The sequence below is a fragment of the Chaetodon auriga genome, chromosome 2, assembly GCF_051107435.1.
Source record: "Chaetodon auriga isolate fChaAug3 chromosome 2, fChaAug3.hap1, whole genome shotgun sequence".
Classification (NCBI taxonomy): domain Eukaryota; kingdom Metazoa; phylum Chordata; class Actinopteri; order Chaetodontiformes; family Chaetodontidae; genus Chaetodon; species Chaetodon auriga.
The window spans coordinates 2,324,140-2,343,873 of record NC_135075.1 but is presented as its reverse complement, the minus strand read 5'-3'; the positions used below and the strand labels follow the sequence as shown (position 1 = coordinate 2,343,873).

At 40.7% G+C, this 19,734-nt stretch overlaps 1 protein-coding gene across 2 annotated transcripts in view; it reads right to left on the bottom strand.

Moving 5' to 3' along the window:
- LOC143332315 (receptor-type tyrosine-protein phosphatase gamma-like) overlaps positions 1-19,734 on the bottom strand; it is a 433,828-nt gene that overhangs the window by 153,215 nt on the left and 260,879 nt on the right. For both annotated transcript variants that reach the window (XM_076749645.1, XM_076749655.1), the window contains exon 3: positions 17,277-17,459. In XM_076749645.1, coding sequence (XP_076605760.1) covers positions 17,277-17,459 — 183 coding nt within the window. The remainder of the gene's footprint in view (positions 1-17,276; positions 17,460-19,734) is intronic.

Here is a 19,734-nt window from a genome sequence, read left to right as displayed (position 1 = left end):
TACAGACACAAACACACACACAGACACACACACACGCATGCAGACACACACCCGCGCACACACCCATATGAACAAGATAAGGAATAAGCCACTTTTGGGGGCCATCCACACTGAGAGGGCCCCCGGCTCATGACTGGGGAGCCGCCCTAGACCACCCCGACCCAGACAGACAGGAGGCCCTACACCAAGGTGCAGAGGCCTCCAGCCATCCAGGCCAGAGCCTTCTCCTCAGCAGCGCCCCCATCAGTAGACCAGGAGCAGCTCCCAGTGTGGGGGGCCCCCATGAGGAAACACTGGAATAGAAGTTGTTGGCTGTATCAACACCAAAATACACTATACACCATCACAGAACTGAGATACACATTTGTATGAGCAAGACCACTCAAAAAATATGGTTGTTAACAGGAATATGCCTACCAATGCCTAAGCATTTTGATTCCAACCTGTTGGGGGCATCACAAGTACCAAAATATATGTATGTCAAAACCCAGTTGACAGTATTTCACCAATATTAGTGTGCGTGGTCAGGGGACAAGTCTTGACCAAAACCTGATGTGCCATATTGACATCCCACTCTCCACAAATTTTAAGTTTGATTTGATTACTTAGATCATGCTTTTTAGGAAATTTTATAACTTGGCACAGTAGATAAAAAAGGAGCTTAAATAAGAAAGACATTTATGACACATTTATATCTAGTTTTCTGGATTTCTACCTAGACGTAGAGGACTATGTACAATCTTCCTTAAAAGTTCTGATGCTGTGCAAAACATACATAATATAGAATGTGATAATTTAATAATTCCTTTTGACATATACTAAACTGAAAACAATACAAAGACCATATATTCAATGTTTGACCTTAACAACTTCAATGATTTTTGATTGACTGATTTTTAGTAATGTATGCTTCTGAATTTGACCATCACCTTCCTCACCATCCAGTAAGTCTTGATTTTATTTGTCATTGATCTAAATAAAATCATACAACTGCAGCAGCTCTGCATTTTGACGGTGCATTTTGGGTCCAATTCCTGGTTCACCCAAGACTCTTTACGACAGTATGATCTGGCCAATGTGAACCCAGCAGACATTAGATCCTGCTTGGAGGAGGTGAAAGACATCAATTCTGGTTCACGTTTCTTTCTTTCTTTCTTTCTTTCTTTCTTTTTTTTCAGTTATGCTATGGACTCTAAGAACAGGTTGAGAGCCATGAACTCCCTGGAGCAAATCATTTTCTCTGGGCCAAGTTTTTGATTTATTAAGGGAGACTGACAATCTCAAAACTGTGCTGGCTAATCAGGGTTCCTCCAGTGTTAAGTCCATCTCCAGGCCTGCTAGCCTCCTGCTTGCTCCAGCCCCTGAGTCAGCCAGCAAATGGCCCCCTTACCTCCAGCTATGTCCCATTGCATCCCAATGTATACTTGAAGGTTTTTTGGAGTTGTTTATAGTTGTAATATGTAATATTTATAATTTGCATCTCTGCTGAACAGGAAAAAGCAGTTTTTCATGAATCTATTAGTTCTTTCATTTGAGTAACAAAACATTAGTTCAAAAGCCCCAACCTAAGAGAAGGAAAAAGTATATAATATTTGGTGGAAAATATTTTGGTTGGCTTCAGCAGTCTCATTTATGCATCACTCATGTTTTTCCTCCTTCATTCTCATACCATACTTTTTCACACTTGGTTGAAAAAGCTATAACACATTTTCAGGGCTGGTATTGAGACACTGCATCCTGTAGTTCTGTTGATTTGCCTACTGACCATGAACTGTCAATCTCTTTATTCATTCAATTTCAAGTCAGACACTGGGGGTCTTCCTGTTTTCCTGGTTTTCATTCCTTTCCTTCAAGGGAGCCCTTCTATATGTGTCACCAAATCAGGCACTGCATATTCTTCTTTGCAGACTACCTGGTATAGTCATATTTGAGTACATGAAGCTGTATGTACAGAATGCTGGGATCACATTGTCTACACAGTTTGAAGCATTTTTGTGCAGAGCTGCTCAGCATGAGAAGCTGTTTTGAAAATAGTGTAACCCTCTTTCTTTCCAACCATAATGTGTTGTTGACTCCACATTCAAGATCAAGAAGTTAGAGTTGAGCTGTGAAGAAAACTACAGTGATGTCAGTGATGAACTGAGTTTGTTCTGCAAGAAGAAGGGTTTTATTCAGCCTCTGCCTGCCTGCGTTTACAGCTCCATCACAGCATTCAGCGGCATCTCCACCAGGTGATCCCTCCACAGATAAAACACTCATCTGTCATTTAGAAACAGTGCAGAATCCATGCATAATTTGTGGCAGAAACGAAGGGACATTTGTCTTGTTAGCCATGCATTACAGAGCAAGGGGACAGCAGAAACTGCGCACCATTTTGTTTCACAGCTGTTGTTTGTATTAGCATTTTACATGGCTCTCTACATGCTGTGGCACCCCAAATCCATTTATATTGTGCTCTGCTGTGTTTCATAGTTTGCAGGTGGCCATCACCGTCATCATCATTATGTCTTTTTTTCACTGTGAGCAGTTTGGGTGGCCTTGGGGAGATGGTTTGAGTTGCTGAAGGCCTGCAATGCTCTGCATTAAGTGTGTCAATGAAATTTTGTTCTTGAATACAATGATGAGGCTTTCTCTCTGTCGGTGTCTCACACTTTCATCTTGTTTGTGCTTGCGGGTGTCAGCACTGCTGATCCCATACCTGAAGGTCAGCTGCTCGGTTTACTCCCACAGAGGATGACAACACACACTGTGTTTGCCTCGTTGGGTGAGCTACCTGCACTCAGTCAAACAGATGTCTCATATCTACTGCCACCCGCTCATGATATACTGACTAGGAGGTGGACAGGGCATTTACTCATACTCTGTGACCTTAATGAGTCCCTGAAAATTGGGAACAAAAACGGGTACAGCAACAAGGCTGCTGAGGGAATTACGCACAGAGGGAGACTATGTTCTTCAGCTCTCCTGTCCTTTAATGGTCACACTGTGATTGGAATTATTACTAGGACAGTTTCAGGATGTTTAAAACAAATATGTCACTTTTCACAGTATAAAAATAGTTAAGTCGAGGTCCTGAATTCAAAATTTTGCTTCTGTGAAAGTACAACCTATTAACAAAATGTGCTTAAAGAAAAGGAAAGGTACACTTCACGCTGGATGCACCTTGTGAGTATTACATTATATTATTGGATTGTTTTTGATATACGGGTCATCGTGCAAGTGTCATACTTGTACGATGAGCACTAGCCAATCAGAGGCAGAGTTCTGTGGGTTATGACTTCACTATCCTGGGGGATGGGGAAGAAATGCCAGCATGTCATAATTGCTAGTGCAACTGGCAACACAGATGCAGCTATAAATATCTGAGAGTTTTATAAATAAATCAGCACAGGTTTCAATGGGAAAAAAATCACATTTTTATACAAATTGTGCCCACTCGGTCTGAAAAAACAAATCAGAATGTCAGCAACATTTGAAACTATATATTGAGTTGGAGCATGTGACCAGTTTGGGAAATGGGAGTGAATGATTATCACAAAAACTTGAAAACAAACGGTGAAACCACAAGCCAGAAGCTGCAAAGTTTCTCCACCCAAGTCAAACTCTGAGCATTTTGTAACAGACCTGAGTTTCCCAACAAGTAGAGACGCTCGTAACTTACTAGACTACATTGTAAGAGATGCAGCTGTTACAGCTCATTAAAAAACAAATGAAAAAATTTTCACGGCATTATTGATGTAAATAATGTATGTAATGTTGGGGCTCTGTTGGTCAGTTGGAGACACTGTGTGAACTCACATTCAGAGCAAATTCTTCATTTTCTACCCCCTGCAAGTGCTAAGTAATGTGCCCAGAAGGTGTAATCTAGCACAAGCAGCGCAGATACCAGGTAAGATTAATACAAACTATGAACTATGAACAACAGCAAGGGTCAAAGCCAAAGCAAAAAGTCCAAATCGGCAAATAAATCCAAAAAGGCAGCATAGGTCCAAAAAATGTGAAATCAAGCAAGGTCCAGGGCAAAACAAAACCACTTTAAATCCAGGCCGCTCATTTGAACTAGATTACCTATGAGATAACAATTACCACAGTTTATTTTGCCTGCATTAACATTACATTAGACCTTGTTATATGTGCAGCTAACTGACAAGATCCACAGCTGAACAGTGATGCTGAAGTAACTGAACAACATCCCATTAACATCACAAATGTGTAAAACAGACTATTGAGGGGACAAAGTCAGATGTAATGAGCGTGATGACCTATTACTATATTATTTGTGTTCTTGTTTCTGTATTTATGTTAGATGTTTCTGCTGTGTTTCTCTTCCTCCCTCCCTCCCTCCCAGCCAGCCAGCCAGCCAGCTAGCCAGTCGGCCCTGCTCCATTGCTCCAGGTTTCCATCACTAGCTAATTTTGCAATAAATTGTTCTTGTTTGAACTTTTGCATGGTCTCCAAGTCTGAGTTCTACTTTTGGGTCTTGAGTAATTACATAAAATTTAGCGATTTATTTCTTGTTTCTTCCTCAAAACTAAAAAATATCCGCTTGTCTGCAACACTCAATGTCAAATTACTATAACAGCAAGAACTGAAGTTAGTGAGGAGCAGTCTGATGAATGCTAGTAAATTACTAGAAAAAAACAAATTTGTGCACACCCCTACCAGGCACCACAGCTAACAGTCTAACAATAACAAAATTATCAGTATATTGCACCATTCAACATTTTCATAGTCAGATGTAATGTACACTGCAGCCTCTAGAGCTCACTTAAACACATCTGATCAGTCAAAGAATAGCTTGAAAAGACATTCATTAAAAATCCCCAGAATATGGCTAATAGTGTGGTGGAGTAGGTATTACAATGCTGAGAAAAATCTACTATAAAAGTTTCCTGAGAAAATACTGCCTTTACCTCTGTTTAGCTGTTTTGACAGTTAACATTTGCTTGAGTGGATAACTATAATTAACACTCTGGCTGCAACAACAAATGGCACTGTTATATACAAGGATTGTAGCGTCTTTTCCCAGAACATTTGGCATATTTAAATAGCTTGTATATGACATGACATGGGGATAGAGGACCTGGGGATCCATAGTGACAGTATGTGCCACCATAAAAATGCAGTGGACGTGAGAAGTGTCTGAACTACTGCCATGTTTATGAAATCAGCATCCATGGGGCAACCGTGTAAGAAAGGTATCAACAACAACAACTTCTGGCAGCAGAGGTATCTGCCCTGTCATTACAGGAGATGAACTATGATGACAGTGAGACACACTGAGAGGAAGTGAGAAAGAGGCCATGACAGTGGTTAGTAAGGAGCTGCTCTGTGTGTCTGTTACAGGATGTGCTGTAACAGAGCTCAGCAGCAGTGGAGATGATTGGCAACTTATTTCATTTGCAGATGTCACACTGTTTCTGTCCTATGCATTATACTGCTGAAGACAAACACAATTTTTCATTGATTTAATGCATGTTTAATCCAATAAAGTGCAACAATACAATGACCTACTACATGTGGATATTGCAATGTCAATATCAAACATTCTGGACAAATGAACAGAAGATATGCTGTGTGGAGGACATGGGGTTAAAACTCAAAAAAATCTGCCCAAATGCCTCATGACTTACCTACCTACTATGACTTGCACAATGGTGGTGGGGCTAAAGCTGTGCTCAGAAAATGTCCTAGTAATTGACCTGTTGCATTATGCAGGATCTTGTGTGCAAATGGAAATGCTAGGGTAAAGGTGGTGCTCAAAGAAATAAGGTTTGTATGCCATTTAAATATGGGATGAGGAGAGTACTACCATATTTACAAGTGTGGACTTCCCCTCACATTGACTTCTATCCTACAATGGTCATGGTTTATAGAATCCCATTAATTTGTACCCACTGTCTTGTACAGCTTATAATGCCTGCACAATAATCTGTATTTAATGTGCAATGTTAGCCTCAGGGCTGACTCTCACACCTTATATTACACTTATTACTCATTTCATGTTTACCATTTTTCTATCACAAGCACCTTGTGGTGTATTGTCCCAATGCTTGACTCTGCTATGCTGTGTGCATTTGCTGCTTCAATACTGCATACAAATGTGAATATTTGATTCATATGGGACTTCTTTACAGGAGAGCAGTAGTCATTCATTCACTCAGCGCCTAGGCAAGAGGCTTCAACACTGAAGTCTGCATAATGATTAGATCACAAAATATCTGCAAAGTTGACTTTTCCTAATGAAGAGGGCTCATGGAGCAGTTCATGTGTCATGGAGTGTCCAAAATGGAAAGGATTCTTTGAGGAAAATGGATGTGCTCAGTAAATTATGGAATAAAGGAACAGGACATTTTAGGATACATGTTTATTTGCTTTCTTGCCAAGAGTAAAATGAGAAAATTGATAACACTCTCATGTCTGTAAAGTAAATATGAGGCTAAGGCCAACACTGTCAGTTTAGCTAAGCACAAAAAGGGGGGAAAAGTTGGTCTGGCTCTCTCATATGAAATATTATTTTGTTGAGATATGGTGTCTTTGAAAGGATCAGCCACTTTATTGCAGTCTCTCTTTCTCATTAGGCGTTCAGTAGGATTCAATAGGTTTTATTTTTACAATTTGTTAGAGAAGCTCCAGTAAACCTATAGACAAATTGACAATTTATTCAAATGTGTCTTGATTGGGTAAATAATGGTATGTAAAACATTGTTGTGCTAAACACACAGCTGTGCTCTGGGCAGCACTCAGCGATGCCAACTACCTGTGGGCTCTCTCAAAAGCCTTTCAACTCCATTTCCCCACTGAGGAGAAAGGATAATCCATCTTAGTGACAACCCGGAATTGTGAAAAATACCTGTCGCTGTCAAGGAGGGTCCTCAAGATGCCAAGAGAGCCAAATGCAGATGGTCCAGTGCTGAATCCTACAGGCAGTGACACCTGGCATGGCACTTGTACTAATATGGATGCAGCATGTGTGAATGAAAATGGGATGTGTAATATTCACCATAAATGACTTGCTGCATATTGCGCCTGGCTTGTTTTATATTTATGTAAGTAAGTAATGCAACAGATGTTTGACATGCAGACAGCTGTCAATATGAGCTGAGATTATTAGAGGTGTCACACTTCAGCTTTTCATTCTCTTTGCTCTGTGGTCTGTCAAAGCATTAGATGGCTACACACATTCTGTCATAAACAACTTGCCTACATTTCTTTGAAGAACATGACTCTGACTGTTATTGGGGGATTTGTGACTTCATATTGCGATCTTAACTGTGAAAAATATGATGTTTAGCGTAAAACAAGATTTCAATAAAATAAAACATCTCAAAGGATTATTTAGGTTTATTACATCATTGGTTTTATTTTGAGAGTTTTTACCATAATTTCTATTAGTTAGAAATAATAGAAATGATGTTATGACAACATTGTTCTCGCCAAAATAATGTCTGAGACCTGGGATCGTGATGATATTTTTACACTGAACGGGCAAGAAAAATGAGCAGCGCAACAAGGAAACAGATTAAAAACAAACCAACAATTCATCCAGATTATCTGAAACACTTTACTTGGTGGAGAAAGTGACCACATAGATATTAGTCATAATCAACCACCACCGGCCAAATGTGTGTACATTTATTAAGCGGAGAACGAATTTGATCAACCTACCAGCCACGGTGGTGGGTACACCACACAACCTGGATGGGGCGGAACATTAAAAAAGGTTGACATGTTGACAAGTGAGTAGTGGAATGATTGGTAAGAGAGAGACTGTGTGCGAGTACATTTGTGCATGTGCTTGGTAGATTATCAAAAGTTCTGACTTAAAATTGATCTGCCGTATTTTCCGCACTATAGGGCGCACTGGATTATAAGGCGCACTGTCAATGAATCGTCTATTTTCGAACTTTTTTCATATATAAAGCACACCGGACTATAAGGCGCATTAAGCGAAACAAAACAGTCAGATAAGTCAGTCAGTCAAACTTTATTAAACGCGTTCACAATAACTCTCAACATTGTTCAAACGTTAATGAGTGTATTCAAAATAACTCTCAACCGTTCAGTTGTAACACGTAAAAAAAGCACAGTCTGATACCGCTAAATCAAACGTTAGCGTATTCACAATAACTCTCTAAATTGTTCAGTTATAACACGTAAAAAAAAAAAAACACAGTCTGATACCGCTAAATCAAACGTTAGCGTATTCACAAAAACTCTCAAAATTGTTCAGTTATAACACGTAAAATACAACACAATACACTCATTCAGTTCATTCCTCGCCCACAAATCCCTCAAATTCTTCATCTTCAGTGTCCGAGTTAAACAGTTGGACGATTACGGCATCCAGCATGCCCGGATCCCTCTCGTCATTATCCCAGTCAGTGTCGTTGCTGTTACCTGGCAGTTCAGTGATGATTCCGGCCTCCGTGAAAGCTCGGACCACAGTTGAGACTGATACCTTAGCCCAGGCATCCACGATCCATTGGCAGATAGTGGCGAAAGTCGCCCAGCGCTGTCTCCCTGTCTTGGTGAATGTGTGTTCGCCTTCTGTCATCCACTGCTCCCACGCAGCTCGCAGTTTAACTTTGAACGCCCTGTTGACACCAATATCTAGCGGCTGGAGTTCTTTAGTTAATCCACCCGGAATGATGGCAAGCTCCGAATTAGTTTGCTTCACTTGTTTTTTGACAGCATTGGTGAGATGGGCACGCATGGAGTCACAGATCAATAGGGACGGAGATTTGTGGAAAAAGCCATCCGGTCTCTTGACGTAAATTTCTCTCAGCCACTCACTCATCTTTTCCCCGTCCATCCAGCCCTTCGGGTTAGCTTTGATGATGACGCCAGCTGGAAACTTTTCTTTTGGCAAAGTCTTCCTCTTGAAAATGACCATGGGTGGAAGTTGCTGGCCATTAACCTGGCAACCGAGAACTACAGTGAAGGATGACTTCTCATTCCCTGTGGTGCGTATAGACACCGTTCTGGTCCCTGTTTTCTCCACAGTGCGGTTCCCGGGGATATCAAAGGTGAGGGGAACCTCGTCCATGTTGGTGATGTGCTTTGGCCGGATCTTCTTTTCAGTGATCTTGTTTTTGCAGTATGCGCGGAAAGTGGCCAGCTTTTCTTCGTAATCTTTTGGCAGTTGCTGCGAGACGGTAGTTCGTGTGCAGATGGAGAGATTACGTCTTTTCATAAAACGAAAGCACCAAGAAGGACCGCCTCGAAAGTCATTGATATTCATGTCCCGTGCTAACACTGTTGCCTTCATTCGAATAGAGACTGTAGAGACGCTTCTACCTGCTGCTCTCTGTTCAATAACCCACTGTTCAATTTTGTCCTCTAACTGTGGCCATCTCGCATTGTTCCCTCGGAAACTCTGTGTGGTCTTCTTTACCTGGCGCAGGTCATCTTCTTGCTTCCTCCACTTCCGTAGCATTGATTCATTAATGTTGAATTCTCTCGCAGCTGCTCTATTCCCATGTTCTACTGCGTGACTGATAGCCTTGAGTTTGAAGTCTGCGTCGTAAGCGTGTCTCTTGACAGGTGCCATTTTGGGGTCCTTATACACACACACACTGTAATATTATGGTGAAGCACAGTATGTATTACTCCGCGACGCTCCTGACTACGGTAGCCGTAATGCTGCAAGCGGTGCGGCTTTGTAGTTTACCAAAGTCGTACTAAAACATTTTGACAGAGCGCCGTGAGCGCCGTGTACTACACAAAATCGCTTCGAGGTCAGTAAGCACAACCAGAATTAATCCATATATAAGGCACTCCGGTGGGTGGGCTTCAGGGGCTCGGTGCTGGAATGGTTCAAGTCCTACCTGTCTCATCGGACATTCTGTGTCAGCCTGGGTGACTCTGTGTCCTCCACTGCTCCTCTCTCATGTGGGGTCCCACAGGGCTCAGTGCTGGGCCCTCATTTATTTTCTTTATATCTTCTCCCACTTGGTTCCATTCTCAGGAAGCACGGCATTTCATTCCACTGTTATGCTGATAACAGCCAGATCTATGTCCCTCTGAAAAAGGCTGATTCATTCTCCCTTAAGCCACTGTTAAATTGTTTAGATGATGTCAAGGCCTGGATGGCTCTAAACTTTTGAAATTTTAATGAAAACAAGACTGAAGTGATGGTCTTTGGTGGCACATCGGTGACCCCCTCCAGTCGATCTGGGTTCCAAACCTATTGTTAATGATCTGGGGGTAAAAGTGGACGCAGATCTTAAGTTTGACAGCCAGATTAAAGCTGTGGTGGGAACAAGCTTCTTCCAGTTAAGGCAGCTGGCAAAAATAAAACCTTTTCTCCAGAGACAGCACTTTGAAACAGTAATCCACGCCGTTGTGACCACACGACTGGATTACTGTAATGCACTTTATATGGGGGTTAGTGGGTCCTCCATCGCACATCTTCAATTGGTACAGAATGGAGCTGTACGTCTTACCCGTCCATTTTAGAATTCATTTTAAAATTCTTTTATTTGCTTTTAAATCTCTAATGGTCTTGCCCCATTGTACCTTTCTGAGCTTCTGCACCCCTACACACCCAGCTGATCTCTTAGGTCAGCAGACCAGCTGCTCCTGAGGGTTCCCAGAACTAGGCTGAAGCTCAGACGGGATCGGACGTTTTCTGTTGCAGCTCCAAAATTGTGGAACGAACTCCTGCTGCACATTAGACAGGCCTCTTCACTGTCTAATTTTAAAACTCTTCTTAAAACGCACCTTTTTTTTTGGCTTTTCACACCACTTAGGTTGTTGATTTTATGAGCACAGATACTTTATAATTTTATCTTCTTATCTTTTTAATCTTTTATTTATTATGTTTTAATGTGTTTATTTTACTGTACAGCACTTTGGAAACCTTTGTGTTTATTTAAAATTGTGCTTTATAAATAAAATGGATTGGATTGGATTGGATAATGGAGACCACAGTTCACATCCTTCCCATATCCTGCTTTCCTTCCCATATCCTGCTTGTGGTTAGTTTTAGCTGCGAAAACACTGAAGGTTGAGATTAAAGTTAGTGAAAGATCATTATATTGTCTCACTTAATATCCATTGGCAATACAATTGTTTTGCCCTCAAAGTATCAAATTGATTTAAAGAATAGCATATTAGTAATAATAATAATTAGTTAAGAAATATATTTCCACATTTCGAAATAAGAAACATTTACAGTAAAGAAAATTATCCTTTAGTTAAATGCAATAATCTTAAATTCCAGTAATACATTAGAATTGTGTGATGTGTTAACCTTACTGCAGCTCACTGGGAAAACCTGCAGAGATGGAAAGAATATGTGGGGCTACAACTGCATTATATGTCAATCTAACAACAGTATTGGAACAACGTCACAGCAGCTAGCCCTAATGTTCAAATGGCAATAAATTCAATTTGCATAGATGGATTTTGCACCCTGTACATGATTGTCAATTATAAATATACAACAGACTTCCTCTGTATAACCTCACTTCAATAAAGAAAGGAAGACAAAACCCAGACAGTTAAACACAAATGACCAACAATAAATATAAAAAGCTATTCACACTGTGGCGAGTGCAACCGACAATAATAAGCAACAGAAATGAAATTAACTGCCTTTTTAATAGATGCATAAAACGCCACCAAAGCAGACAACACAGATGTTAATAATAATAATAATTAATAATTACCTTTCATATAGGGATTGCAGCATCAAAGTGCTTTAAAATCACATGCGCCAAGTGAATGCTTTACATAGGAAAAAAAAAAACAGACTAGACATAAAAACAGATTTAAAAAATGAATGTAGAATAAGACTGACAATGCATAAGACTACAATAAAATTTTAAAATCTATGTAAAAATAGCATAGAATAAGACAAATCACAGCTAAAAATGATAGGTGTAGGTAGGTTGAAATAGACTACACAGAATGCATAAAATCAAGTAAAATACAACATTTTAAAAAAAGTGCAGCCATGTGGAAGTGTGAAGCAGAGCACAAAAATCATAGCTACTGAAAGGCTAAAGTGAAGAGAAACGTTTTTAGCTTTCTTGTTCAGTATTATTCAGTGAGCTGCTTCCCTGATATCTGTAGGTAGTGTGTTCCAGAGCTTTGGGTGAAATGGACAAAGGCTGCATCCACAATTTTCTTTCGACTGTTATTGGAAACCTTCTGTAGACCAGCGGCAGATGATCGCAGTGTTCTTGAAGGCAAAAACAAAAACAAAGGAGGTAGCGATGTAGCTTGGTCCTAGTCCATTAAGGGCTTTGTGTACAAAGAGGAGGACCTTTAAATCAATCCTGAATGTTACTGGAAGCCAGTGCAGAGCAGCTAAAACTGGACTCATGCTCTCTCCTCTTGGTTCTGATTAGTAGTCAAGCTGCAGAGTTTTGAATAAGCTGAAGTCTTTCACGGTATTTTTTGAGGGGAGGACAGTAAATAGTGCGTTACAGTAAACAGGTCGGCTTTCTTTTCCAGTATCTCACTGATGAATGGATGATTGGATATCGGCCTGTAGTTAGTGAGTGCATTGCTATATAGTTTGGGTTTCTTTAGTAATGGTTTTACAAGTTTTTAAATGCATGTCGGAAGATGCCTGTTTGCAAAGATGTATTTGACATGACACGATCTGGCACGCTGTCACACACCAGCTTTAAATGCTGTAGGTACAGGGTCAACACAGGAGATGGACGAGTTGGACTCATTGACAGTCTTATAGAGCTTAGCCAAAGTAATAAAGGTGAATCTTCCCATGGTTACATCTTTTTTACAGGGTTTATTGAGTCATATGTGTTCCCATCGGCAGCAATGTTGCCTGTGATTGAGGTTATTTTGATCGTGAAGAATGAGGCAAGTTCTTCACATTTTGCTACATAGAACTGTGGGCGAGTAGGGGCAGTGCTGAGCAGCAGGTCAATAGTGGAGAATATATTCTGGAGTTCCACATTTGTTAGCCAATGATCTTACATTATATAAGGATTTGTTAGCCAATGATCTTACATTATATAAGGATTTGTTAGCCAATGACCTTACATTATAAAGAGGTAATTTCACCTGTAGGGATTCTGTGATAGGAGACTAGGCTGACTGTGGTGGAACATTGACAAATTTCAGATTACTAAAATAGGTACCAGATGGTCTGTGATTGCTACAATGTGACCATGCCACCGGCTGTTAAGATCACTGGTATGTTTAAGAAGGTGGCATGGCATCTGTCTCATTTCTGATGGACATCTGAGTGATGATGTCTATGATTTCTGTTGTTTAATAGTTCACCAGTTTGACTGAGCTAGGTTATTGCTCTTCAGGCTGAGTCCCTGGAGAAAGAGATGGCGGTGGAGAGAAGGACGAGGGGTGTTGGATCCCTGACTGGCACAGAGACATCCTCTGGTTGCCTTGGGTGATGTGAAGCAGAGGGTCTGGTGAGGCTTTCTGCCTGTGCACGCTGACCTTGGCACTTATCTGTGTATTTTTGTTTTGGCACAGTATGCCAAGAGCATGTCACAAGTTTGTGCCGCGCTTTCTGCAACCAGTGATGTTTGGGTGTACTCCATCAGGCCTAAAGTGCTCTTTACAGTTCCAAAAGACATTGACATTGTCAATAAACCTTTTCTCATGATTGAGGCATTCTGACGTCAGCCATATATTCAGGGCAAGGAGTCTGTTGAAAGATTTGATGCCTTTCTCCAATGTTGGAATGGAGCCTGATATGAATACATGTTTTGACTGAGAGTCGATCAGTTTCTCCAGTAGGAGGCAAAAGTCTTTTTTCAAGACCTCAGAGCCAGTTTTCTTTTGCTGAAAGTCAAAAGATCTAGCATGAATGATAATGTTCCAATCACTTGGATGTGCAGAGAGGATGCCTGGCAGCAGCTCTGTCTGACAGATGTGTCATTCATGGTGAGATTTTCAGTCTTTGCCATTATTACATGCCTGGTTGTAGAGTCCCCAATCAGAATAATGTCTGGCTTATGAGGTGTGGGTTAATTTGTATTATTTCTGGGCCTTGGCTTGTCAGATGGGGAGTTAGTAATATTTATGCTGGCCTTGAGCCTCTGAGTGGTCTTGGGGCTGTTTCTTGGGATCGGCCAGCCTTACTGGTCGTGATGTGATTAGTTTCCCTGGTCTCAACATAGTATGTACCACCTTTCGTCAGAGTCAGTGGTTCATGCCTGTTTTGCAGTGAGAGTTCAAGTGGTGGAGTGAGCGTTGCTGCCCACTCATGTAATTTCTTGGATTTGCCTTTGCAGTGGACGACATCAGACGAGGTCCTGGCTGCAGTGGATGCTCTTGGTCTGTTGCCAGTGCTGTGCCAGTAAGAAGCATCATTAGGGGACCCTCAACAGCTGATCCAGTGTCGTTAGGACATGTTCAGTGCAGTGTGTCAGCCAAATCTGTGCCAGGATGCTCCGCAGCTGTCTGACTGTTCGTTTTCAGCGACAGGTATAGAGGCTGCTCTTTGATAGAGTCTTTCAATCTTTTCAAGTTCTGTGGTTCTCTCTGTCAGTCCAGTGTCTGTGCAGCTCACAGATTTTTCCATATTCTCTCCATCTGATAGCAGGTTTCTGGTCACAGAGACAGCAAAAAAGGCTTGTGCTGTTTGGAGGTCACACTGGCACAGTACTGAGACATAAAATATAAACATGGTCATTAATTTAAGTCTCTGTTATGTCTAAGTGTCCAGGATCCTCTTTCTCAAACTTTTGGTAGAGAAAAACAAGGATATTAGCAAAAAAAATGTAAGCAAAGCATTAAGCAAACAGAAGAAGTGTCTGCTCTGTCGGAGAGCAGGAAGCAAAATTGTATAAACAATTTAAACTTCACAGTGGCTGCAGCCACAAACACAAGCTGCACAGTTTTTACACACCATGTAGCATACACACACACACACACACACACACACAAGCTAGATTGCTATAGGCAAGGCAGTGATTGTTGACATCCCTCTCTGTAATTGTTTTACTCACCTGTCTGAAAATAATTCTGTGATCCTTGTGCTCGACAAAGTCCTCAACAAATTGCTCTTGGTTTAACTTCTTTGCTTGGAAATTCTCAACTCATGTTATAACCAGTTCACTCAGCCTCTCTGTCCCAATATAACTAGTCTACCTCTATGTCCCACTGTGCTTTTCAAAGATTGCAGAGCACACTGCCCTGAAGGAAGAAGTTCATAAGCAAAGTAGCAAATGTACAAGTCGCTGGAGGATCCACTGTGAGCATTTCAGCATATAGCATTTAGCCAGACCCAGCATGCACCTGTCGGTCACGCAACATCTTGGGTGTGTTTGATTTAGAATGCTTGTGGGTGATGCATTAAATCAGTGATTAATTAAGGATGATGTGCCTATTTTAATAAGAGAACACCAGGGTTGTGCTAATATGCCAGACAGCTGCGAAGAGGAAAAGATATTTACAGTTAAGAATAGGAATTTTTTTCAACAAAACTGCATGAGTAGCAGCTTGTGGCAGCAGCTCACTGTTCAATCTACTCTTTCCCCTGTTTTTTTCTTTTAACTTTGTGTGTTCTCTTAGCGCTTTAAACATGCACTTACCCTTTACAAGCTGTCCGTGCTCTATGGACACAAAAGCTGTTGAGTTTGCTGTGGTCTTTCTACCGTTTCTTGCATTGTTTACAATCATGTCCATGGATCCCCACAGCTATGGCTCCACTATTTTCAGCAAGGATCAACTGATAGCGCTCTGTAACATGGCAATGCTTCTTAGGTAGAAACCCAGTGTTCCCCGTGAGCTGAAGAGGAAGAGATGGGGGAGGTCTGCTGGGTTTGAGCACCACACTTGGAGGGGACGATACAAACCAGTCCTCCTGTCCATCATCCTGTCGAATGTGAGTTGTTTGGGATACATTTTCAACTTGAACCTGAATCTGGTGAGAGTGCTGCAGCTGGGGAAAACATTCTGCATAGTACCAGTGCCAAATACTCTGCACCCCCAAGGACCTCAACAGTTACAGACCAGTGGCACTGACATAATTCATAATGAAGACCCTGGAGAAGGCTCGTCCTTGTCCATCTCTGACCCCTGGTGAATCCATCAGTGCATCAGCTACAGTTCATGGATCAACCTCTCATTGGAGTGGATGACACTATCATCTACCCCCTACATAGATTCATCTCTTTTGGAAAAGGTTGGGAGCACTGTGAGAATCATATTTCTTGATTTCTCCAGTGCCTTAAATATCACACAACTCACATTTCTGAGGGACAGCCACAGAAGTGGACCACCAACTCATAGCATGGATCATGGACTACTATACCAACCGACCACATTATGTGAGGATACAAGACTGAATTCGACATGGTTGTCTGCAGCACAGGGGCCCTGCAGAGAGTAGTCCTAGATCCCTTCCTCTTTGCCCTCTACACTGCAGACTTCATACACAAATCAACTAACTGCCACCTGCAAAATTATTTGATGACTCTGCAATCATCTGCCTAATCACGGATGATTGCAGAGTCTGATTTATCATTAAATCTATTTATCATTTCATGCTTTTTTTTTTTTTACTGATGCCTCTTGCTGATGCATCTCCTTTCCTGCTCCAAGACTGCAGATTTCCCACTGTGGGGACTGACTTATATTATCTTTTTATCTTGTGGCCATCCTCAGTGATCGTCACAGACATGTCAATATAAAGTTACCCTTGTACTCTTTATTCTGATGGTAAAGTCTGTCCTAAGGGTGGGCGCTGGATAAAGGCTAATGGGACTCATACAATCCTACAGGTTCTTCCTCTAGGAAGGAAATGACTCAGCAAATTTGATAGCAACGTGCCAATTATAATATCATATAGTTTATGTGCATTTTGGCAGATGTGTGGTCCTGAGATGAAAAGCCAGTGGTCATGAAAATCACAACAATTCATTGTCAGCAACAATTTTTGGTACCTCTTGTCCAAACTTGAAAATTCCAGGTTCAGGAATATCTCACCAAGTTTGATAGCAATTGGACCAGTTGTGTGTTAGACAAACTAGTGGATTGACTGGAAATCATAATCCTCAGAACTTGCTACAAGTGGGGCAAGATACAGACTAAATGTGAAACACTTAAACTATGGGGACCTCAGATGTATTTAAAATGCTCAACAAATCACATCAGCATCTATTTGCTAACTTGCTAACTTATTTTGCTAAATTGTCTATATGCTTAGTTTTTCCCTTTCAACCCTAAACTGACTTTTTCATCATCAACTTCATACATGTCAGTCAGTATGAATGTTTGTGTTGAAATTGAGAAATCCAGTCTCCAAGATGAGATTGTATTGTCTTTACCTGTTTTGCCGGTGTTTTTCATAGATGTCTTATTAGAGGATTCAGTATCAAAGCCCTCCAGTGTCAGTTCCTGATATTCTGTGGATACTTTGGTTTCCTGGTCCACAATGTTGATTGGTGACTGGTTTCTCTCTCTGCATTCTGGGTAGGCTGAAGCCCAACCTTCATCTGGTCCATATATACCTGCGGTAGACAATACAGGGTTTCATCACTTGAAGGACACAATATAATGTGAAACTGAATAGAGTTTTAAGGGGGAAAAAAAAAAGACATTTCAGAGCTGTCTCATGTCCTTTGAAACCAGCTGACAGTTTGCACTGCCAAGTCATCTGAATTCCAATTAAACCCTGCACACAGAATAAACATCATGAGCCCCAAACAGAGGCAGCTGCTGAAAAACAAAACATTTTCATTCATGTGGTAAATAGAGAATTTGAAAATGTTATTGATGTGTCAATTGCTGCCTTTTGCAATATCTTACATATAAAATAGATTCTATATTTGGTTGTACATTGCTGGCCTCCTTATCAACTTCCCCTCAGAGAACCCCTCTGCAGTTAACAGCAATCACAGTGTTAGTGAGCTGACAGGGAACTCTAAAACACCTCAAATGAGTCACAAGGAAGCCAATGTGTGCATGGATCTCTCTCTCTCTCTCTGTATGTGTATGGGTGGAAAGGCATTATTTGACAGTAAAGTGAAAGCCTGAGGCCAGAAGAGTACTGGAGTCACTTTTTTGCAGAGGCTGTGTTGAAAAGATAGTAAAAGAGGGAAGGCCAGGACTGAAATGTCACTTGGCCCGGCTTTAAGACCTGCGTGTTTACTCAAAGAGCAGTACTGTAGCTACTGGGTACACTGGGGGCAGGATTTTGCCAAGACCCCCAACCCCACCCCTGTACACAATGAACTAAGACATCCTCATTTAAAATCATACTGATGTTTAAGTTAACAAAGATTATTAAAAATCCAGCCGTGGAACATATACATACTCAACAATATGTCGATCTGTCCAGAATATTGTTGCTTATTTAATATTTCTGTTTTAGAGGCATTTAAGGAAAACAGTTCCTATAAAACTTAGACAATCAAGGAGTAAGCATCACCACCTGGACAGAATGGGAAACATGCACATGTTTTTGGTCAAAGGTGAAGTGAATGTATTTGTTTGGTTATAAGGAAAGAGAACGTGGGAGTTAATAATGATCACGTGCTGTGTTTTGCAACATCCATAGTGAATGGATGAAGGCATGACCTCATGCCTCTGATTGGCTTACCCTGATATTGTTACCCTAACTGTAATCAATCTCACATCTCACTCCAGATGCGTAAACTTAACCAACCAACAAAGGGGCCAATCAAAGGCAGAGTAGGGTGGGTCAGGACTTCACCATCCTTGGAAAAATAAGATGTCAGCATGCTGTCATGGCTAGTGCAACTGGCAATTCAGATGCAGCTATGAATATTTGAAAGAATTTAAGGAACAAGTCAGCTCTGATTCTGATCAAAAAAGTCCCAATTTTAATGCAAATTGTTCCTGTTGGATCTGAAAAAACAAATCTGAATATCAGCCACATTAACAAATTTGAACTCAATACATCGAGTTGGACCATGCAACTACTTAAAATATCTGCAAATGAATGATGATCACAAGAAATCATTAACATTCATTGACTAAGGGTAAGACGAGGAACCAACAGCTGCAAAGTTCCTCCACCCAAGTCAGACTCACAGCATTTTGTAAAGGAACAGTTAACCTTGTTTCCCGAGAACAAGTATAGAAACTTGTAACTTACTAGACTATGTTGAAGGTGATCTGCAGACTTTCAAATTTAAAAAAAAAAGAAAGAAAGAAAGAAAGAAAGAAAAAAACCTGAACAAATGAACATAAACTATTTTTTTTAAAAACATAAACTATTTCATTTTTGGGGGACTGTGAATTTAGTTATCGTTAATGGATTTACAATTGCATTTGTTATGATCTTTATCCCTCAACATTTTCAAATGTTTTCAGTAAGTTGTAAAAAGCTTAGATATACCTCTGTACACACTCAAAATCACTGATGCATGTGTTTGGGTGTGGTCAGAAGTGTCTTTTGTTGCACTGTCACACTGTACCCAGACACCTGAGTACAATTTCACATCACAGCAGGGAGGTTCAGTCCCTAGACTTCAATTAACTAGATTTCCAGCTGCTGTTAAGTTGCTCTTTGAACTGAAGACACTTGTTGTAGTTTTGAGGTTTTCACATATCAACTGTGAGATTCAGTGATTTTGAAAAAGAAAATATCAGAAAGAGAACACTTTTCAAGTCTATTGTAGTTCTGTATGAATCATTGTAAAAACTGAATATTAATTTTAAGTATGTTCTGTCGTTGATGTTAATTCCAATTGACATTTTATCCTTCACTGTTGCTATGACCCAATTTTATTTTATATCAACAATGCTCTCAACTCACCA